We start from the raw sequence: 24,500 nt of genomic DNA, 5'->3' as shown, positions 1-24,500 counted from the left end.
GGAGTAGTTTTCACTTTCAGCAATAAGCTCTGCATCAGGATTAATACTGGGCTCATGTCACTTCAGCCTGCTCTGCCACTCGAAGCAGCAGCCTCAATTCCTCTACGGTAGACCTCACGTTCCTGCCTCCATGCCTTCTCTCCCACCCCTTTTTCTCTTTAAACCTTGATTGTTTCCCCAAACAGCCATGTGAATGCTTGTGCCAGCACCCAGGGAGGTGGGCAGCCCAGAACAGGAAAAGCAGCTTGGAGAGAGCAGCATTATTCTTTTGGCTCCAATATTGGTTTACAGTAACTGGAGAAGGATGGCCTCAGCCTGACACAACTGGTTCCCATTTCGGACTCCTCGGAGCAAATCCTGTATTTCACCCTCTGTCAGCAAGACAACGTGCTCCCTCCTTTGCTCCTGAACTTATGTGCCAGATGCAGCTGAGCTGAGCAACCCTTGGGCTGCCATGTCTGGCCCGTGAAGGCACAGAGCAGGGAAGAGGCGGAGGTACCACGGCAGGATGACCAAGGAGCCCCCCTACGCACATTCCTCTGCTCCAGCCTGAGGTTGTATCCCTGCTCTTGCACGATTTCACCACAGTTTTCCAGTGGCTGCCATTAAAACCAACTGCAAGCAAGTTTTTAAAATTAGAATAGGTACTTACATACAGACACCTCCTTCCACCTTCACCTCAGGAAAAGAAAGAAAATACAAGAAACGAAACAGAACGTGCTGTTAAGTGGTATTAGAAAGCAAGTTTAAAAGATAAGCATATTTCAGAGAAAGGGGTTAAATCCATTTCAATGAAATAACCACCCACCAGTGCCGCTGAGCAAAGTTCACTAACTACAGTTTTAAAAGACTGCTTATATTTTATTAGAATTAGTTTTTTTTTTTCAGTTCAGAAATCTTTAAATCTTGTAGAAGTTACTCAATGTTGAGCTACTAGACTGCAATACGAGATTATTTTATTAAAAAAAATATATATATCTCTCCCTGAAAGGACAGCATTAAAACAAATTGCTACGCAGAACTTAAAAGTGATTTATTTTCTTTACTTTCACTAGCAAGAATCTTATTAAGCTTGGATTATCCTAATTAAATTGTTTTATTAACTTTGGCCAGTCTTAAAAATTGACATGTGCCAACACGCCAGCCTGTTGGAGCTTGTTATATTACGCCAATTTAGCCACACCATCCATCTGGCTAAGTAACCAATTTTCTGAATCAGTAAGAAAGTTTTTAGTTATTACAACTCCTATGGAAGGTTTTACGTGAAAAGATTATTATCTATTCATTCAACAGCAATGCTGAAAACACCAAGACTGAGTTATTTTAATATAAGGATTTAACTGTTTTTACTTGGTAGGAAGCGATTTCTGAGGTCTTGCTTACCACATACTGGTACTGAATACAAGTTCTTCCAGTCAGTTAAAATTTTTGATTTTGCTTCTAACAGTACGAAGCTATAAATTCCTCAGCCACAGTGGAGTTTCTTGGATTTCTTTCCTTTTATTTTCTTTTTTTCTCCTTCTTTTTCCTACTTTCTTCTTCCTCTTTTCTTTTTTTCCTCTTTCTTTTGTTTTTTTTTTTTTTGCTTTTCTCCTTTTCTCTTTATCTCGTTCCTTTCTCCCCTCCCCCTTTTCTCCCTCTCCTCTTCCTCTAGCTCTCTCCTCTTTCTTGTTCTCTCCTTCCCTTCATTCCCTTTATTTCTCTTTTAACTGTCCGCTCTCTGTATATTCTCTTCTTTCTCCGTTCCTCTCTTTCTGTTCTTTTCTGTCCTTTCTCCTTTTCTCCCTTTCATCTTTTTTTTTCCCCTCCTCCTTCTTTCTTTTTCTTTCTTTGTTTCTTCTCTTTTCTCTTCCTCCCCCTTGCTCTCCTCTTGTGATCGGTTAGCCAAGTGCCCACCCAGACACCCACTTAATACCCCTCCTCAACAGAAAACAGGGAGAAAAAAGGATGAAAAGGGTCAAGACAAAGACAAGGAGATTGCTTACCAGTTACCATCAGATGCAAAACAGACTCGACTTGGGGAAAATTAATTTATTGCAAATTAAAATAGATTCGGGTAGTGAGAAACAAAGTTAAACGAACAAACGAAAAACCCATCAACAAAACCAAAAAGCTTCCTCCCAGCCGCTTTTCCAGGTTCAAATTTCTTCCTTCAATCCCATTTCCTCTGCCTCCCCCCATATTGACTGGTGCATGGGGATGGGGGATTATGGTCAGCCCGCAACAGTTCCTCTCTGCTGCTCCTGCTTCATCACACTTTCTGCCTGCTCCAGCGTGCTTCCTCTTCATGGGCTGCAGTCCTTCAGGAAGAATCTGCTCCTCCACTGGGGGCTCTCCATGGGCTGCACTTCCTGCCAGGAACTTGCTCCGGTGTGGGCTCTCTGCAGACCACAGCTCCTTCAGGAAATACCCCCATGCTACTGTTTCACATGCTCTGCTTTCCCCCCCTTCCTCTCTGTGTAGCTTTTTTGCCCTTTCTTAAATATGTTATCACAGTGATGCCCTGTCACAGGGCAGCCCCAGCCTCTCCTCACCAAGGCCACCCCTGCAGCCACCCACTACCAAACCCTTACCACGTAACACCTCTTTTCTTTATTTTCTTTCCCTTTCTTCTTCCTCTCTCTCTCCTTCCTCTTTCTCCCTTCTTTTCTTTCATCTTCTCTGTTCTCCTTTTCCCTTCTCTTCCTTTCTCTCGTATCTCCTCTCGCTCTTTTTTTTTCTCTCACCTTCCTCTATTCTCCACCCTATAATATGCTACATCAGTAAAAGAACTATACTTTTAAATCAGAACTGTAATAATAAATATTTTAATGAAACAATAATAACTGAGAAATGAAATGAATGGAATTCTTTTCTATTCAAAATGAAGAAAGTGTAATGCTTCATATTCCTTCTCACTAACAAAACTTCAAGGAAATCTCCACAGTTTCTTTCTGTTTCCTTTATTTTCAATTAGGGCATGACTTCTAAGAGAGACAGAATTCAGAATTTCGAAACTAAGTGTCAAATTATGGGATAATTATGGAGAAGTCTTGCATTTACTTTTAGCTTCCAAAATATTGCTTTCAACCCAAGAGAAAAAGGAAGCTATAATGTATAGAAACAACTTATCTCTATAAGTTCATACCCAATTGACCAAAAAAAATACTTAAAAACAATTTTATAAAATCTATTATATCACATAAAAGAACAAATAAAAAGAAACATTCATTCCCTTTCAAAAGATTTTCCTCAATGTTCTTGTACTCAAAGAGTAATTCAGCACATGAGTATGTTTTACTCAACCACCAGAAGCAGAAAAAAAAAAAACTAATATAAAGAATGCAGACAGGGAGTAATCATAAAGATTTCATCCAAAAGCAAATTATTGTTTTCTAGTAATATTTATTGCTACAAAAATATTTCTGCAAGCAAGAAAATACTATCATACTTTACATCAAAATAAATGCCACTACTATAATTTTGCTGCCTAATAAGTGTCAAGTATGTCTTTAAAATATTTTTGTTAAGAGCCTGTATCTGTATTCAAAGCCTGGAAATAAATATAGAACTGGCAATCAGTAATTTCTGTATCTTTAAAAAAACATAGCAATGCAAGATTTATTGCATTGGTTGAAATTAAAATATTTGGGTGGATATAAAAAGTTTAAGTTATATACTTGCTGTGCATAACAGAGTTTAACTTGGCAAAACAGCATAGCAAAAGGTTGGTTCTTTCCCTCTAAGCACCAAGCACATACTTTTATTTTTGTGTTTTAACTTAATCCAGCTGTTGTTGCAATTCACGCTATTAGTAGATCTCCTTATTCTTTTTTGACTTCCAACAGTTCATTAACTCTGGAACTGACAGACTTAAATTTCTATTTATCGTATAACTAAAAATTAATCTCATTTCAAAATGTCATAGAAAACACTTTAAAATTATAAAAATAGTAACCATCAAATAATTTGTGGAAGCGAAGCATTAGTAACTAAAACAAATACATACAAGTTTTAGATTAGCCATACTTGATAGGCACAGTATTCCATCTGAAAGGAAGCTTGATTCTGCTGAAGTCATTAATAAACTCCCTTTGAAAGTAGGGGCTGAGATACACATACAAAGAAAGAGTCAGAGAAATGTAATATAATGTAGCATCACAATCAAATTTTAGTCTCAATGAAAAATTGTTGTCTTCTATCAGTCATCCTGATCACTGTCTCTAAATATTTTTAATAAATAATTAAAAGCCTAATATAATATTAAAACATTTGACAGCATCAACCATGTCATCAATTCAAACTCCTACCTTTTTAGTTTTTGTACTCAGAGATTGCTTTTATTTATACTTCTTCAATAGTGAATTTAATTTGTACACCGAGTAGGTGTAAGTTCTAAGACTTTATTGGCTATGCTCAGTTTCACCCACCAAGGTGTCAGCAGCATAGAAAAAATCTTCCAGCCACAGCCTATCAGCAGATTTATTTTCTTCTGTGTTGTATGAAGAGGCTACCATAAATGAGAGAGGATCACTACTAGTAACGTTTCGCTTCCAAAAGGCAAGTTGGTGGCTTAAGGTGGCTTTTGCAAAATCTTTGCTCTGAAAATTTTGTATGTATATGTTAGCCATCTATATAGTTTTTCATTTTCAACTAAAAACAGAGAAAGTTTGAAGGTTGGGGTAGGGGTGCTGGTTTTGGGTGAAGGGGAGCGGACAGGTAATAGTGTGTGTATATATATATGTGTATATATATACATATGTATGTATATATACATATATGTATATATATACACACACACACGTACGTATACATGTGTGTATATATATATATATATGCTGAAAGACAGCAGTCTTTTTAAATCTTCCCCTTCGTCATGTATTTTTAAAGACTTCTTCTCAAAATGTTTCTTGCTGTCCTTTACAGCCTATGTTCTTTTTGTTTGTTTGCTCGTTTTTTGTGATTGTAGAGGTCAGATACCACTTTTGACACAAATGATTCCGTATCTGATATGGCCACCTAAAGTATTTAACAATTTATAAAACAATGCTCCCAGGTGCATTGGTAACATGAGAAAAAAAGAAAAGAAACAATAACAACTAACGGGGGCCATTTGCAAGAGAGAGTAATAACTGTTTACATCCCTCACTTGTTTTATTTTATTTGTGAATGAAATATAAAAGCAGGCAATTGAAAATCTTTTAGGAAAAAAGGTACAGAATCTTGATAGCAAATATTTTAAGCAATCTTATTGGAACATGTAAAAGATACAGAAAAAGATAAATATGTAAAAAGATAAACATGTAAAAGATACAGTAGCAGCTATGGATGCTTTAAGATGCTAAATAGGATGACTACTGTTAGCTATTTTTGCACACACACCCACTTTTTGTAGTAAATACTATGTGCCATCAAAAGGGCTACTACCTACCATTTATTTTTTCTCATATTACAAATATAAAAAATAAAAGAATACAATAAAATATAAGAAAACAATCAGAAAAATAAAAGAAATAGGGGAAAATATCTTTGTCCTCTCTTTTAGCTATTGAGAGCTAACAGCAAAACAGTTGTTAGGAATGTTTTGAGCTCCCTCCCATACAGTCTTTGCTATTGGAATAACAGAGCAGAGGATATATTTGAATAAAGTTCTGTGATTTACCATTTTATATGGATGTATGTATAAATGTGAATATATATCTGTAGGTGTATTTACACACTCAAGCACATAAACAGTTTGATACATACAGCATTTAAGTTCTTCTATTTATACTTTGATTTGATATATATGTTTTGCTTCTTAGTTCTCTGTTGATACTGTAAATATTTGCCAGCTACACAACTGCTGGTTTTAGCAAGCAGCTACGATAAAACAGCCTGTCTCACTGACAAATTATATAAATTACAAGCAGAATATGGGAGATTTCCACACTCCTGAAAGAAAATCAGATCTTGCTTAAAACATACTTTTCCTTCAGGTTATACTAAGTAAATAAGCAAAAGAAGTTTAGGCACTTTTCATAATAATTCTGTTTTGAAATGAAGACCGTGTGCATCATCTAATTCCACATTAAGAGAACTATCTATGAGACTCAAAATAAAATAAAATGGAATTGCTATCAACCAACATTAGACTGGAAAAGAAATTCACATCTGTAACAAATTTTCTGAGCATTTATACCTGATCTTTGCTATCGTCCCTGGACAGTGGAATTCTGAGGTTTGTTTTGGTCTTCACTCTATAAAAACATACTCTAAAATTTTAAATGAAATACACCAGTGCATGACTAAGAGAATTAGTAAATTTTCAGCTCAAGCAGTATAAAGAAAAAAAATAAGAGAAAATAATTGTTTTCAGATATTTTTCCCTTCAGTTAAGAAATGGTTTAATTACAGGTAGACTGAACCACATACCCATAACTTAACAGAAACATAAAGACATCCACAGCAAACTGATCCAGAAAATAAATTATTACTAGAAAATGATGCTTTCATAGAAAGCCTGACAATGTTTTCTTCTTTCACATTCAAGCGAAATGCATTTAATTCAGTCTGCCAGAAATGGCTATGCTTCTGTTCTATGAAAAATATGCTAATGATGAAAATAAGTACTTGACAATTTACTGAATACTGAGCGGAAAATCTGTAATGAATTGCCTATGTTGTAGTGTTCAGTTTAGGCTCTTTTTTTTCCCAGTTGCTGTGGAATACTAGAAATAGCATAAAAAAACAGATTATACCATTTTGTGGGATGTTGTGCATGTCCCTTAGGACAGAGTGCTTAGAAATAAAGACAATAAAAGTCGGCTGTGGAATAAATGAAATTCAAAGCAATAATAAACAATAGGTATAAATACTAACTCTTCAATTCAAAAGAGAAACGCAGAAACCAAAACAGAAATGCAGAAGAAATTCAACCCCAACAAATACATCTAAATCAGCAACTAGTAAATTGAAACCTAGAATAATTCATTTTACACCTGCAAGAGAGAACAGCTACTTAGGTTACTTGGATGTGGCAAGAAAAGCTCGTAAATCCATTAAACCAGGCACGTATTCAAGTTACCAGCCAGATTTGAATGTTCACTGTAGGCTTCAAGTCTTTAACAGATTAAAAGCTTTTCTTAAGAATATTTTAACAGACAGTTCATTCAAAAGGTGACTCCTTCTACCTAGTCTCCATATCATTCTGTGTTTGAAAGTTTGATATACATGTCTGCCACTATCAGGCTTTTGTGTTGAGTCACTTTTGCCCAAATAGTTCCTAAAGGTAATATACCAGATTAGTCTTGCCTTTTCTAAGTACAAGAGAGCTGAACAAGCTTGATAGCTGGTTAGCAACTCTTACTGCATTTTGCCTCTAACTAGCACAGACTGATATTAAGCTCTCTTGCAGGTCTTGTTTCTGTCTTTTACTCAAAAATGCTAGTTTATTACCTGTGTGACAGATCTTCATTTCAGAGCCAGGATGGAAAAAGAACACATTCTGTCAAATCTCACCTTCACAACGATCTTTCAGAAAGTTTTGGCTCTGGACAACAGTAGATGCATATTGCTGGAAAGCTCTGCTATGTCCTGGTTCCTCTTAAACCAAAAGATGCTGGCAATGCAGGCCAATAAAGGTATTAAAACCAAAGAATGTATCTACCTTCCACATAGTCATGGTTCAGTTTATACAGTCACAGGCAAACTTTTGGAAAAAGGAACAGAAGAACGCTGTGTAGACTGTGGAAGATCTCAATTCTTCAGTACTTTAAAAAAAAAATCAGGCTTAACAAAGCCCTACATTATGGGAAACACACTATACTCAAACAGGAAAAAAAAAACAACCAACCAACCAAAAACCTTGCACTGCTGAGGATGGATTACTGATCTAGTGAAACTTTTCTTACTTATAACTTCTGTATGTATCTGATTATCTTGAATGTGTTTATATCTCTTGGATTTCCCTATTTAGTTTCCCTTTCTGAAAAAGAGAAGGAAAATTCAATGCAGAACTACTACCTGAAAAATAGAAACATTAAAGAAAAATAGATAGTATGCTTACATATTGCTAAAAGAAAAGCTACACTTTCTAGGAAAAATGTGGGAAGCCATTCTTGACACAATATATAATTTAGGATAATTTTATACATATGGTAACACCAATTTATAATGCAGGAAATTGCTCTTTTCATCAGCCTGAACCAGATTATCACTTTGCAGTCTCTTTCAACAGCAGTCTACACTGAGATGCATGAAATCGGAAAAAGAAAACACGTTAAATTCTTACATTAAATATCAAAATATGTTGAAAAGGGAATTATTACAACTGTGCAAAAAAGCCAGCACTGAATTTGTTGAGGAATTCACATTATTTAGCTTTCATAGCTGATGTCCATTTACTTCAAAATAAAATGTCCACTAATAGGAAGTGTTGTTTTTTATTGTGTAAAAAAAATAGATCTTATAAGATCATCAACCTCTGTATTGCTATCCATTATTTGTTACAGTTAAGCTGTTGGATTTACTCTTTTATTAAAAAAGGAGTATCTTTAGTATGGCTTTAACATATTACATGGATGTTTATCTCAGTAAATTAGAGTGCGATAAAGGAGAGTTGGGCATGCATTCAAAAGATGAAATTTTTGCCATACAGACTGTTAAAAGTTGAAACACGTTTATCACATCACAAAATTTAACAACCATCATTTTTTCTGTTACAGTAAAACAGATTAACTTTAAGATGTCAGTGCTTCCACTGAATTATTAAACTTTAATATTTAAAGATCTTATGAGTCACTCTCCCTTACCAGTAAAGTGTCAAACAAACAAAAGAGCGTTATGCTAGCATAGTGCTCTTTGAGAAAATACAGGTTAGGTTTGGGAGGAAGGTGCAGAAACCTAAGTAACTGCACAAGTAAAATAGAAACAGTTTTAATAGTACCAGGGAAGCAAGTGTCTAACACAGACTGTATTCCTATTTTCCCAAGCTTTATAGACACATTCTGGAGAGCTGCTAATAGATTTAAAACAAACAAATTTATTGCAGATCTTAAAAAAAATAAAAATCAAGCAGCAGTATTTCCTATCATTTCCATAAAAGGTGGAAACGTGGTTATGATAGATGCTTTAATGCCCAGACACATAGAACTATTGTACCAGTAAATGAAAAAATGAAGTGCTGAACACTATAACACTATATGTGTAAAAATGTATATGGAAAAGTAACAACAATCTTAAATTAAAAAAAAAAAAAGAGAGAGAGAATCAACTGTTCTGAAATTTCAGTTCAACTGAGCATACAGGCACCCAGTTCAACACTATGACAAATGAGGGACAAAGTACAAAAGGGGAAGCCGTATGAACTTTTCTAAACTGTTAAGTAATATATGGAAGATCCCAGACATGATAAGAATGATGGAACTGGGTTTTTATTTTCTTATAACTTCTCCTGGAACCAAACTAAAGAAGAAAGCTAGGTTGGTCCTGAGCCAGAATATAAAGTAAATACTAAAATCTGGGATGTCAACATTGTAGTCCTTTAATAATTTCAGCCACACAGAAGGGTAAAATGAATGGAGTTGGAGTCCTCATACGTGAGAAGGGAAAAGGGATGACAGCAGAATGGGGTAATAGGAGACCATGGGATTGGTGACCTAGTTTGAGAAAGAGGGAGGGGAAGATTCATGTAGCAGCAGCTCTTGGGACAAGAGACTGCACACAGATGCAAAGAGATGTTGCACCAAGGACACCAATTTAGTGGATGGGATATTGGGAGAGGAGAAGCAGAGGAACAGGATATATTCTTAGCTTTGCATTCACTTTGAAAGAAATTACTTAGCTTCTGCCTCCTCCCTCTTCTTACATATGCTCAATTAATATTCTTAACAGTAAGAACAGTATCCTCCAAAGCATTCTGAGTAATACTCAACAGATTATTATTTACACTGTGCCACTTACCATCTGAAGTATATCCAAAATTAAATCCACACCTTAATAAAACTAACAAAGGCATCTGCATTTGACTTAAGTATGATTTTTAGTCTGCCTGTAACATCTGGGGTGCACATTACTACACGGAACATGAAAAAACAAACTACCAAAGAAAACAACAATGAATCAAGTAATCTTATCAAACACGCTGAATGCAAACTGATTTTACTGGACTGTTTTATCGAACAGACTCCCTTGTCCTGTGAAAGGAAGAGGAGCAATATTAAAACAAAAAACAGCCGCAAATCATTTATAAAAATTGAAACATGGAGCAAAAATGAAGCTAATGGTGTTCAGACAAAAAAAATGCATTCAGCATAGTTAAGTATCTTATATTGAAATATGTCTTTTATAAGTATAAACAATGGAAGAAAGACCATCGCTAATAAATAAAAATGCTATCATCTGTGCAATTAGGTGATGGAATATACTTGAGATTTTGTAATTTTATATCTGTTTCATTAGCACAGAATGACAGTTTTCCAAATCAGTGCAAAGACAAGATTACCACTGTACAGACATAAGCAAGTTACCTTCATACTGTAAGGTAATCATAATGCAGCAACAGGGAGTCGGGAATTACCAGACCTATCCACAACGCTGCTTTTAAGCTTCAGTTACTACTGCAGTTGTTTTAAGGCTACATCATTATCAAAAACTGAAATTGTTATCACGGAGGGTATGACTATGCAAGTTACAGTCCCAGCTTTGGAACACAGTATGGAGAAAACCCATCAGCTTTTACCAGGTTAGACCATACTGTGGCATAAACCATGCTGGGAGTACCTAGGCTAGAAGGAGCAAGCCTTAAGACTTTCAGCTGCTGTACTGTAGCTATCAAAACAGCCTACCAAATTGGGTGGCTTGTTGTTACACCATGAAGAAAAGTGTTTCAAAGAGGTGTCTGAAGTGAACTTATATAGAAAGACAGCTAGTACTGAAAGGTTGTTTCTTTCACTGCTCTGCAGCCAAAAGCCATATCTGTAGTTGCATAAGGATCAACCTTACAATGCTAGGCAAAAGAACGTGAACAGCTGTCCCTCTCTTTTCCCATCAAGGCTTCCTTTCAGCCCATTGCAGGGAATAACTACCTTCAAGACAAAACAACATACTCCTTCAGCTGGAAAGGCTCCCAAATAAATTCTATCAGACATACACAACCACAGAGGCCTTTCAACTGTGTGTGCTCTTCCTTTAACAATCAGAGCCTTGATACAAAAACTGTGGTTCTTTCAGTGAAATTTTAAGAGCCTTTGCTTATTTGAGGGCACTTGATTTTTTTTTCTTTCTAAGTGGAAGATAAAAACCATAACTTTTCAATAATTACAGATCACAATGACAACTTGGAATTATTTCACAAAGAAAAGAAAGAAAACTTTCTGTCTACGTGCATAGACAATAAAACAAGGAACTCACGATAAACAACAGAAGAGAGCTGTCAGCTCATTTAGCCTATTTACAGAAACAGCAGCATTCAGAAAGGGTTTTATTTTTAAGTCAATAGCCCTAAGCATGAAGTATTCAAAGGCTTGAAGAGACACTGTCAAAAAGATCAAAGGATTCAAAGGTAAGGGTAAAATTTTCAGGAGTATGATCTCACTTCAGAGATAAAGACAAACTCTGTACAGATCATGTGTTTTATTCCATTGATGACTCTGTTCAACAGTTCAAACTGGTTTTAATTCTAGCTAACCCACTATTTTAATATTTCTGAACAAAGACTGTAAACCTAATAAGAGTATCTTGAGATTTATTAGGGTCATACTTCGTTGCTTCCCTAGGCTCAGAAGACTTAATATGTTATGATATAATTCATGATAGATATTATCAACAATGTGAAAGAGAAGCAGCACTATTGCCACTGGCAAGCATCTCTTCTTAGTCTTCTGAAAGACTACTGTCACAACAATAAATCAATAGGTAGTTTAATCCTCCATAGGAAAATAAAAAATATGCAGAGAAAATAGGAGGAGAAGTTAGGACTGATGCCGTGATTCTCATAGTTGAAATAAAGATCAAAGAAACACCAAAAGAAAGAAGTTTAAGATCCTACCAGAAAATGGACCTGGAAGAGAAAGCATTTTTTAACCTCTCCTGGGAACGCAGCACTAAAGGACGTGGCTTAGTGATGGGATTTGGTAGGTCAGGTTGATGGTTGGACTTGATGATCTTGAAGGCCTTTTCCAACCTAGATGATTCTATGAAAATTCCTTGACAAGACAGAGATCAGTTACTCCAGCTAAACAGCAAAAGTGTTATGAAATGATCCCATCTCAGGGTTCACAGTTTTGAGTTTAATGAAGGAAGAAAGTAAATTGCTAGCATAGCTGTGGGCTAAAGTTGCACTCCAAAAATTAAACATTGCTTGTCCCATTTTGAAAGTTTATTGGCTTTTAACTTGTACTGAAAATCTTTGGCTTTAATCTTTTCCAGACGTGAAGGCAGACAACAAGTCAATTTCCCAGCCTCACCAAGCAAGGGGAAAGGAAACTACAGAAAAACCAACACATAATCTATGGCTATTAGCATCATACATCTATCAGAATTTGGCTGGATATTTTCCTCTGGGACTCATGCAATATGTATGGGTCTAGTACTGCAAACTGTTCTAAAAAATTTCATAGAACAATATGGATCAAGGGGTACACTATTTCATTCCCTTCATTCAAAGCAGGATCAACCAAACCTACGTAACTTCTGACAGATACGTAACTAAATTTTCTTAGAGAGATCTACAGATCTGTCACATCTTCCTCACAGCTTATGACAGAACTCAATTATACCTATTAGAAAAAAATCTTCTTAATGTCTAATCTCAATCTTTCCTCACTACAGTTTAAAGGCCTTATATCTTGTCCTGTCCATATCAGATGGACAGGGTAATTTATTCCCTTACTTTTTCCTCATCTTTTCCATATCGAAAGACTTATTATATCAAAACTCAATCTTCCCTTCCTTAATCCAAACACTTAATTCATACAAACTTCTGTCCTATTTTTATCTGCCTGATAATTTTAGACTGTATTCTGTTGGTCCTATCCTCCTTGAAGTGTACTACCCCAAACTGAAGAGAATAGAGAGGTTATTTCTTGTGGCCCACAGACAATTTCAAGAGGGGAAAAAAAAACAAGGACGGTATTAGGATCTTTCTTTTCTACCAAGAAACCAGGAGAATTTGAGAGAAGGAAACTTGTTTCTTTTCCCCCGTGAGAATCTGCAATTTTTTTTAAAGCACATGGCCTACTTAAATACTGCCATTATGACTATGCAGGCATCCCTTGGGGGGGGGGGGGGGGGGGGGGGGGGGGGCGGAACACGTCATGGGCACAAAGAAGCATCTGGCAAGTTATGATTCTTCAATTTTAGGAAAATAAGGAAGAACACAAAATGAAGAAAATGGGCTTCAGGTAATTAAACTTGAGGCAACTTGGAGAACTGAGAGGCAAAGTCTCCAGAGAAATCCCTTCCCCACCCAGAAGCCACAAACACGTTTCTGTAAGTGCACCAAGACACAGGAGACTGGCTTGCTCTTCAGTGAAGGGGGTGGCACCAAGCACTTACCCCAAAAACAGGGGAGTAGAGGAGTGCTAGTACCTTTTCTTTGCTGGCACACAATTAGAAAAACGTCTATGATTAGACACCTAGTAAAAGCAATACCAAGCACAGAAAAAAATGGATTTGATAATTAAATACGTTAGATATTCTTATATCAGCTAAGTCTATTTGAATTTACTCTAAGGTGTTTAGAGCTGACGGAATCAGTCTCAAAATTATTAAAGCTATTTTTGAAAACTTGTAAGAGAGCAGCAGTGATTCCAAAAGACTGGAAGACATGTAGTGACTAGCTTTAAAAAAATGGAAAAAGGAAGAGGCTGGGAATTAGAGACAGTAATTTAATTCTAGTTCCCCTGAAATATGGAATAAAAATTATTTGGAAAGATTTATCAGATAAGAAATTGCATAATACATAGATCTGTCAAGAATAAGTTACTTCAGATCTATGAAAAATAACCTTTCTGACACAGTACCATACCCTGTAGAGAAAGAAGGAGAGTAGGTATCATATACCACAGCTTCAGTAAGTTTCTGGACATTGTTTCTCATGGATCTTTCATAAGCAAAGGAGAGAAATATAATGCTGCAAAAGGAAACAACCTCCAATATGCAGGCAAAGATAAACTCGGAAGGGATGTATGCATGTTGAAAGACAAAACTACTTAATAAAGCAACCTTAATAACTTTGAGAAACCATATGCAGAAAAGCTGAATACAATTCATAAAGACACGGGGAATTCTAAACCTTGACAGGAATCAGTAATGGCACAAATACAAGATGGAGAATGACAAGGAAGGTTGCAGCACAGTGGAAGAGGAGCACGGAGGTTAGAGTTGCCCATACTCAGACCAGCAGTCTATACCACACTAGCAAAACAGCTAAAATCTCATGCTATGATGCATAAACAGCAGGTTGCAAGTCTATAGAAACCTACAGTGGGACATGGAATTGTTTTCAAAAGAACAGGGACAGTGGAGGCTGGGAAGGAAAATCCAGAGTGCTGTGCACAGAAGTTAGCTGCTGTTTATCTTTGTAAAGAGATTCCAGTGTCCAGGACTGCTGGCTTGGCACTGTTCACTAACACCACAGGCATGAATGTACAATTAATACTTCTCACCTGCCTCCACCTCACCCCAAGAACACCATGTATTTTCTACATCCCCAAAAGGTTTGCCTTAAAAGTTTTTAATACTTCTAGGCAGCAAAAGAACTACCTGCCTGCTGGTCATTTGGCAACCAACCATCATAGCAGGAAAGGTATTAAAAAAACAAAACTGAACCACACATCCTTCAAGATATATGAATCTAGGTAGGTATATAACCTCTCACCGTACGTTAGTAGCGTTTTATTTTAATTTCTAACTTATATCTGCTTTGGAATTTTCATTCTATTGTATTTAATGCTTTCAGTAATAAAATATAAATGTGGAACTTTATGTCTTTATTGCAAACAAGCAAAAGAAAAGGCTGAAAAGTCTGACAGTGTCTTTTAAAGATTACATGTAACAGCTACAATGAAATTGCTGAAAATCAGACATTATTCATTCAGATTTACTACCACAGCAAAAAGCTTTAGATTAATTACTGCTGCAATATATTTGAAAAATGACTAAGCCAATTAATCTCGTTCATCTATAAATGGAACAGCAGAGGCAAGAATTTTTAAAGAACTTCATTTAGGATTGCCAAGGTTCTACTGACAATGATAATCAGTATAAAGGAATTAGTAAAGTATATTAATGTAGTAACATACTGCTGGCACAACTCCAGACTTGAAAAATACACAAATCATTACAGAATAAAATGTGCTAGTGCCATTCAAGTGCTTATGACCAGGTGATTACATATCATAAAACATACAACCCTCACTCATCTTAGTTGGCTGCAGCACAGACTAAGAAAGATCATCTTCAGTAACGGCAAAGGGACCATACTGGTAGAAAGGTACTAAAAGAACCTGCAGAGCTTGATGAAGTAAATGGGCACATTGGGATTATGTGGCAAGGGTTTGGTAGCAGAGTAGGGCTGCAGGGGTGGCCTCTGTGAGCAGAGCCCAGCAGCTGCCCCATGGCAGATCAGAGCCAGCTCCAGCCGGCTCCAAAAGGGACCCGCTGCTGCACAGAGCCAAGCCAGTGATCAAGGCTAAGTGGGCTCTGGGAGAGCAGATGTAAGAAAGGGGAAAACAAAAGGGCAAAAAAACAAACAAACAAACGCTGCACAACAGCAGCTGGGAGAAGAGTGAGAAGCAGCCCTGTAGACACCAAGGTCAGCACAGAAGGAGGGCAGGAGGTGCTCCAGGCACGCAGCAGCAGTTCCCCCGCGGCCTGTGGAGAGGCCCCTGGTGGAGCAGGCTGTCCCCCTGCAGCCCATGGGTCCCACACGGAGCAGATCTCCACGCTGCAGCCCGTGGAGGAGCCCCCGGTGGAGCAGGTGGATGTGGCCTGGAGGAGGCTGCGGCCCATGGAGAGCCCCCGCAGGAGCAGGCCCCGGGCCGGAGCTGCAGCCTGTGGAGAGGAGCCCACGCAGGAGCAGGGGGTCTGGGGGGAGCTGCTGCCTGTGGGGGGCCCGTGCTGGAGCAGTTTGCTCCTGGGGGATGGACCCCGTGGTACGGAGCCGTGTGGGAGCAGTTCTTGAGGAGCTGCTGCCTGTGGGCAGCCCCCGCAGGCTCAGTTCGGGAAGGACGGCATCCCGTGGGAGGGACCCCACGGGGAGCAGGGGCAGAGAGTGACCGTGAAGGAGCGGAGATGAAGCGTCAGGGACTGACCGCAGCCCCCATTGCCTGTTCCCCTGTGCGAGGACATGGAAGAGGGTGGCTGGGGGGAAGGTGGTTTAGTTTGTTTTTTAGTTTCTCACTGCTCTCGCTTGTTAGTAATACGTAATAAATTATATTAATCTCCCTATGCTCAATCTGTTTTGCTCATGACCATAATTATTGAGTGATCTCTGTGTCCTTATCTCAATCCTTGAGCCCCTTCCATCGTATTTTCTCCCTCTTTCCCGTTAGGGAGGGAAGAAGGAGTGAGCAGTTGTGGTGGAGTTTGGCTGCCCAGCTGGGTAAAACAACTAAAATGTGAGACTCTGGACTTAAGGACTGTGAAAACAAAACATTTCTTAAACACAAAGGATCAACAAATATGTGTATGAATTTAAATACCTTATCAGCTCTTAAGAGTTACGCACTCAGATGACTTTGCAAGTCTGTGCCTAACCAGTATTAAAATGTGGCAGAAACACAACTTTTAAATGAAATCAGAAATTAAATTAGAAACCAAACACCTTCAAAATCAATAAAGAATCAACATCTTTGATTTATTATTATTTTATTTTTTACAATTGCAGCATCTAGAATTTCTAGACTAATCAATTCAGAATGACCTAGCTTAAAGCTGTATACAGTTTTTCACATAAGAAATAAAGAATGTTGAATTTTATCCTTTTTCACTTATCCAGACACTCGCTGCCACATATGGGATCCTGCGATCAGCTACACATTCACACATACCTGCACATACCATGAATAAACATCAGGCCAGAATGAATCTCAGTTTCCTTCCTGTTTGCCTGAAATCCTCAGTTTCTTAGTAACTGAAGTAATGAAAGAGAAGATCTGGTTTTGAACCTCATTAAAGGAAACTTTATCCTATTATTTATTCTGCAGCAATTAAAAAGGGTTTCTACATTTTCTATATTTAAATCACATAAAAATGCTGCCCTCACTACCTCCCTTAGGTTTTACGCACAAAATTTTATTTACATACTTTTTAGGGAAACAAGAATTTTTAAAATTACAAAGAAATGCTATTATCAGGCATGTAAGCTTTTCCCATGTGGTTGCCTCATATCACAAGATGTAAGAAGAAAGCAATCTATGCACTGCTGTGAGAAACAGTATCTTAATGAAAACAGATTTTCAAATGTGGTTGTTTGGTGTTTTTTTTCCTTTTCTTTTTTTTTTTTTAATGCAAATCCTTGCAGCATAACACACGTTTGGACATTCGTTTTCAAAAGTTTTCATTTCCTTGTTTCTTTGGCCCTGCCAAATACACTTTAAGCAATTTCTTGGCAGGAACTAAAGCATTTCATATCTGTAAAACATGGCAAATTCAGCTTCATCTTGCACTCCATCTCTTTTGCACTCTTACCAAAATACAGATATTATAACCATGTCATATGGGTACCAAGAAAGCAGTGCATGGCCAAGCACTGCAAACAGTCATGCAGAGCATTTCTGTTCTTTAGGAACAACACTGAACTCAGTAAAAATATATCCCGCAGTTACTTCTGGTTCAACAGATTATGTTCAGAAGTAATGGAAATAATGTGTTACTACTGCTCCACTCAGGCTTTATGTTCCCTTTTTCTAGAATTTAGGTACCAAAATAAAGGAATATAATTAAAATAAAAGCAAATGTTTCCCTTTGAGACAGCAACACATATTAGAATTACTTATTAGAATAGAAAAAATTTATGATTTGGAGAAGAGGAAACTGCATCTTGTAGGAAACAACCACCAAACAAACAGTTTTTCCTTATTTTATTTCCTGCCCAAGTTTCCATCTGAGGGTCACTAGAAGACCTACCAAGCAGAAACAGGACGGAGCACGCTCATCTGAGTGAACCATACTTATCTGATCCCAAACATACTGGAGTCAGAAGACAACTATGATTTCCATAGCTCTGGATAACCCACCAAACCTCTAACAGCTTTAAGATTATAGCTGAAATCTACATCCAATGTACACTGCTATTTAGCAACTCAGGATCCAGGCGCTGCAACTATGCAGACTAGCTCTCAGTGCTCCAACACTGCTCTCCATCCATTCCCGACCCTTTATCAGCTCAGCCCCCACTGCTGCAGGCAACACCAGCATGTCATAACAGCAACTTAAGTGCCAGACCACAAACTTAAGTGAGAGAAAGAGTGCTTCCAACTCCACCTCACACATTCTTCACGCCCATGATGGTAGAGGCAACACAGCCACCAAGCCTGGGGCTTTCAGCAAAAACGAGCAGCAGCTCTGGACTTTCTGACCGGATCCCACTCTCTTTGTAAAGAAAGGCTATTGGACCAGAGCTGGCCAACAGAGGCCTTTTGGAAGGCACAAAGTTACGCCAGTCACTTTCCATTTTAAAAGCCTTGAACTAATGAACAAAAAAAACCCATAAGCTGTATTTCCCACCGTGGTACTGGAAATTAATTCAGCCATTAACCAGCACACTGTGTTCTGTGAACCATTCCTAGATGGTTTTCAAAGAGACAGTAAAAATACAGAATACATAAACACTGACCTTGTTTCTTTTAACCCTTCTTTCTGAATGACTTCCAGTATTTGTTTTGCAGTCATTGGTGAGTTGGGGTACTTTTCCAATGCCTGAAAAGAAATAATAAATGGGTAAGTGTAAGACATAGCTGTCCCATGAATTTTAAAGGTTGCGTCTTCATGCAGTCTTTATACAGTCATTTGTGAAAGGCAGGGAATGGCCGTATTGAGACTGAAATCCTTTGGCTGTTGGAAGGCCAGATACAAATCAGGAAGCTGCAGCAAGAGTAAGTTTTACTTGCTGTATCTACTATGCTGCCTGGGAAAAATTCTTAGCAGGTTCCAGGTAAGAGTTGAAATATGCAACTAATTTTATGACACAGCAACAGAATTCCTCTCAAGCAGAAAGGAAAAAAAAAAAAAAAAAAAGGCAAGAGACAGGTAGTTGTGGTCTTCCCCCCACCCTCCTTTTTCAAAATTATAGATAAATAGAACTATCTGAGGTCATCTGAATATTCGACACTTAGGTTTTATTGTGACCTCAGGAACAAAGCAAAAGCTAAGAGCTTCCATTCGTAGAGTAGGAGCTACTATGAAAATTGACACAGATAGGTTTCAATTTTCAAATGCTCTTTGTTTCTAGAAACCATGAAAAATGAAGTAGTCAGAACAGTCACAGCACACGAGATGCTACATGACAGAGTGCAATATATTTTTCCAGTTCAGCTCAGTTTTCCACTCCTTTGCCTTTTCCAATCGAGCCCAAAGTAACCCACTCTTCTTTCCAGATACAACCATCTTGAACAGAATTTTCTGGTTTTCCTCTTCCTTTTAGTCCCAATCGGTTTTGAGCTGTTAAGCAAACAGCTGCTCTTGTTCATTTAAAGTGCCAGACTGACAGCCCTGGAAAATGAAACCTTTCAATCAGCAGTAAAAGGTGCAGCACAGGCAAGAGCAATGCAAGCTTCCCAGAGCATCTTGCCAACGTCATCTGAGCCAGACCTTGCATTTCTACCATGGGTAAACAAGAAATCAGTTTGGTCTCCAAACTCATCTAATCCTGAGCTTCCCTCTAGTAGTTACCACACAATGGCAATTGTGAAAGTAGCTACTACTATGTGGATACGTGCCCACTAGGAACTAGAGACACCACCAAATCATGTCATGCCAGTCACCAAACTGTGAAGGGTGCTAACCAGGGCTGTAATTCAAACAGCTCACATAAAGCCAAAGCCTCCCCGCTCACTACCAACTGACCAGCTCAACCTTCTCTTGCCATTTTATAATTCTGATTTGCCGCCTGCTCTCCCCTTTCTCATTGAAAACACGGTTTACCAAATCCTTTGGCTGCTTTGCTGCAGGTGAGCTTCTTATCCTTTATCTTTCAGTTCCACAAAGGAAAATGCAGAAGTGAGGGCTGCACTAGAAAGGTCTGGGAGCTGAACTGAGCTTATCTCATGTACATCAATAGGCAAGATTCAAAAGGGACCTGTCAGGAAAGGAAAACCGAAAGGTGATTTGAAAGGAGAAAGAAGAGTGGATAGGAGAGCATGACAAGGAGTAAGGACAGAAGGAACTGCACAGGGCTGGGAAAAGGGCCAGTGCACAGCAACGCATGAGAAGTGATATGAGGTATTAATGACAGAACCACATAACACACTAGGAAAATGACAATGAATATAAGGACTAAGACTGGGATGAGAAGAAGCTGATGTGTGGGAAGATACAGAAATGGAAAGTTTAACCTTTGAAAAGACGACGAAGAATAAGGACAAGGTCAAATGAGAATACACTGAAACAGAGGGAAAAGAAGGGAACGGAACTGGGAACATTCCAGAGGGCAAACTGGAAAGGACAGAAGAGGAAACTACACTGTACTGGACACGGCTATGAAGGAAACTGTGTGCACTTGAAAGTGGGGTTACTCACTGTGGAGGATTCCCTGTTTCTCTTCCTGAGTACAGGCCCCTCAGCACACCTGGGCAGCTCCTCCCTGCAAGTGAGAAAATTTGGGTAGCCCTGTCCCCTTCTCTGTGACATCACATCCTATTCTGCAGAGTCAGAAAACGTGCCAGGTATTATCACGTGGGTTTGACAATGATGGGAAGGAAACAATAACACTACATAAACATCAGAAGTCCCCTTGTTCTGGACAATGGGAGAAGGGAGAGCAGTTTGTGCTGAGGAAGCTGCACTGAACTGGTTGTGGAAACAATGGCCAGACATACAGGATACGGAAGATCATCTTCACCAAACAACAATGAAACCAACAAGCAGGATGCATAACACCACTACAGAAAGCTTAATCAAACCCACAAGGCAGATTTCAAATACCACAGTATGAAGTGAACACATTCAGGGTACAATGACAAACTGAAACGCAGAGTATGTTAGACAGGCTGAATGTGCTGGAGCAAACAATTGCTCATTGTGTGGACTTATTTTACTGCTGGACATGTAGCGTGGGCTGCAGTTCATATACTCTATGAATTTAATTCTGTTCATCTAACCCTTTAAACAGAGGGCTGTTATTTAAAGAACTGTTCATACCCGAACTGAAAAGCATAAATTCTCCAATTCAGACACTACTTAATTTGAAAACCATCTTACTGTGCACTTGATTAAGTTTTCTTTATCATGATGAAGATTAATCTAGCGGAGAACCTTAGCAAGGATACCTTCTTCTGCCCTTCCCACCATCGTGTGCCCTCCCCCTGCAACTTTAGCCTAACCATTTATCAGAGGAAAAAAATAAAAATAATTACTTTGAAAAACATTTTCATGACAATCCCATTATTTTCTTCCCCCAGTTATGGAAAATAGCATCTGAGTATTATTTAAGAGTCTGTGAGCTAATGAATACACTGAACTGATAATTGCACAAGCGACTCTTGCCTCTGTATCTCACCATTAGCATTGCTAAAAGCCCACAAGCCCTTCTGCATTTCTAGACTTTTAAAAATATTAGAAATTCAAATTGAATTACTAACTGTCCCTTAAGGCAAATAAAATACTAAAATGCAGTAGCGTACTTAAGTCATAGACTCCTTGGTCAGACAAAGTAATCGCATCCTTAATCTGTTTTGAATATCTTTCTCTTTCCTCCCACTCCATCCACCAACACTCATGTCATGTACGGGTAGTGACTAATAATGCTGGAATTAAAATATGCCAAAGTACTGTCATGAAGAGTACGATTGTTTCGATGCGTTTTGTTGCGAAGGACAATGGCAGAAGAATGGTTTGCACTGACTGCAACCTCTATCACAGAGGATCAAATATGCTCTATTTATTCCTGCCATTCAACCACAGCCTCAAAAAGGGACAGCCACTAAATAACTGGGACAAATGATCTGATATCCATCAGGACAATCTGGAAGAGAACAGCAGCAGTCATTGCACTGAACACATTCTTGGTGTTCATTTAAACACTGGTTAATAGGTCAAAGAGAAGGCAACTTAGACCCAAACAAGCACAAACTGTTAGGTTTGCTTCACCTACACATATCAACCCACAACTTAAGCAATATTTAAGCATAATAACTGCACAAATACAACAAACGTGTACATTCCCAGTTCCATTTCAAATGTCTCGTCAGTTACACATAACAAGAAGAAATTCTAATTCCTTTTCTCAGCAGGGTATCTATGTTGTGTACATTTACACTACTCAAAAACCATCAGGTGCCACGCCAGGGAAAAAAGCATTTTCCGGTGAGCTGTAACAAGAGAACTCTGGAGCAGAGTCAAAACTCTCAGCTCTGCTTAAGAGAGAAATCTTGAATGCTCAGCTCATCTATGAAATCAGAACAGAACCTCGAGATAGCGGACAGAATGATTAATCCGCACACAGAGCTGCTTGAAGCAGATCTGCTCAACCGCTTGCACTTCGGCCACTAGAGGGAACACAAAGAGAGGAACAGCATGAAGAAAGGCGAACTAGAAAGTAAGCTTTATTGCCACCCATAAACGCTGTCCTGCAAAACTGGGAAGCTTTGCCAGAGAAGCAGCCACCAGTCCTGCAGCTATGAGTTATCATGTTGGCAGAAAACAATTCTTCTAAAGGTGAACCAAGTGTGGGCAGAAACAGTGCCATGGTTCAAAAGCGGCAAGCAGATCAATCCAGTGGTCTTGATGCTGCTGGTCCAGCCACAGTACAGTAAGCTGAAACTGAGCCTTTTTTTTTTTTTTTTTGTAAGCTCCCTGAAAGGATCTGAAGGTCAGATAGCTGACAAAAATCAGGATCATTTTATCCCATCTGCTTGGTCAAACTGTAGGCTGAGCCACAGCTCACAAACCAGAGCAGTTCTCTTTAGAACGTTATTTAAATAATTCAGCAGAAAAAGGAACAGCACAGCTATTGCCAGCGCTCCCACTCAGCAGCTAAAATACAAGTCTGGCTGAACTGCACAACAGACAGACATTCTTTACTGCCCAAAGAGAGCAGGGTGAACAGAAGAACAGAAAAATATCTTTCCTTTTCCTAAGCAGTGAATATATGATCTTTTCTAGCCACTCATTACTAAGTTAATTGAAAGATGGAGTCCCAAACAGGGTACAAGAACAGCATCCTGGAATAAATCCAGCATTGTCTTTTCCAGCTGCTTGTGTGAGGTTAACAGGAGGACTGACTTCTATTGTGGGAAATGCCCCACTCAAATCTTTTGTATTCATTTTTGATTAACGGCTTCAGTCATTGGGGAATTATCGGCAGCCTGGTAAAAGTTCAAAGCCCTTTGTGTGAAGAAAGATGGGTAAATGGTTAGGAGAGGAGAGGGTTGGGTAGGGTAGGATAAGGGTGGGGGAAGAAAGGAATTGGATAGAAATGGATGAGAAAGAGAAAACAGCAAGACTGAGAAGAGGGAGGGTACATAATATTGAACAGCGAAGAAGGAAGAAAATAACAAGATGCACTACAAGCTATTTCAAGAGAAGTTTTCAAATAGAGGTTCATGGAGCTCTTGCTGATGGTGATTAAGACAAAGGTAAAGAGTAATTTCCAAGTACTAAAACATTAAAAGAAGCTGAAATGGGTGTAATAACTCTTCTGGTAGGCCTTTTGTCTTTAAGCTAGTACAGTTACTATAAGGAAGTTATAAAATTTGAGCGGAGGTAGATGTATTTCATCAGTGATGTCTTTCACAATATGCTCTGTACTATGAATTTGCCTTTGTAATTCATGCATCATTATAGGTAAGAAAGAAAAACAAAATCAAGCAAGGAAAGTAGCAAAGATGTAATAAGAACAAGAAAGCAACATGTGAAAACAGCTAAACTTGCTGAAATACATGAAATGTCTGATCCTCATTTAGGGGATCTGTCGGTACGGATCCACGAACACTTCAATGACTCTAACAGGATGAACCCAGCGTAAGCAGAATTCTTTCAAATATATGTATAAGGTCAGGATCAAAGACACATATCCCAGTGAGCAGGATGTCAAACTTTCCACCCTAGTATGGGTTCCACTATTAGCAGAATTAGTATGAGAGTGATACTCTCATCTTTTGAGGTATTGCAATACCTGTAACCTCCGATCTCCCACCTTTCCACACCCCTACTGAAACACCTTTATTCCCTTCTCTTTACCACATTACACTCCTACAGTACATTCCTACATCCTCTACATCCTGACACATTAACACATTAATATAGAAGCTGTTCATTGCTGTGGGTTCCCCAAAACCAACCACAGGCACCCAGGCATTGCCTAGGTAGCCAAAATGTGT

General features: G+C 38.4%; 1 protein-coding gene across 16 annotated transcripts in view; it reads right to left on the bottom strand.

The window, feature by feature from the left end:
- ASXL3 (ASXL transcriptional regulator 3) overlaps positions 1-24,500 on the bottom strand; it is a 135,213-nt gene that overhangs the window by 91,715 nt on the left and 18,998 nt on the right. For 10 of the 16 annotated variants that reach the window (XM_066992918.1, XM_066992906.1, XM_066992903.1 and 7 more), the window contains one exon: positions 18,800-18,882. In XM_066992918.1, coding sequence (XP_066849019.1) covers positions 18,800-18,855 — 56 coding nt within the window. In that variant the 5' untranslated portion in view covers positions 18,856-18,882. Of the gene's footprint in view, positions 1-18,799; positions 18,883-20,106; positions 20,261-20,700; positions 20,765-24,500 lie in introns of all 16 variants that reach the window. The other 6 variants (XM_066992913.1, XM_066992910.1, XM_066992912.1 and 3 more) reach the window with 2 other exon arrangements.

This window comes from Anser cygnoides, chromosome 2, assembly GCF_040182565.1.
Source record: "Anser cygnoides isolate HZ-2024a breed goose chromosome 2, Taihu_goose_T2T_genome, whole genome shotgun sequence".
In the NCBI taxonomy this organism is placed as follows: domain Eukaryota; kingdom Metazoa; phylum Chordata; class Aves; order Anseriformes; family Anatidae; genus Anser; species Anser cygnoides.
The sequence above is the reverse complement of the archived record's forward strand: the minus strand, read 5'-3'. Positions and strand labels throughout refer to the sequence as shown.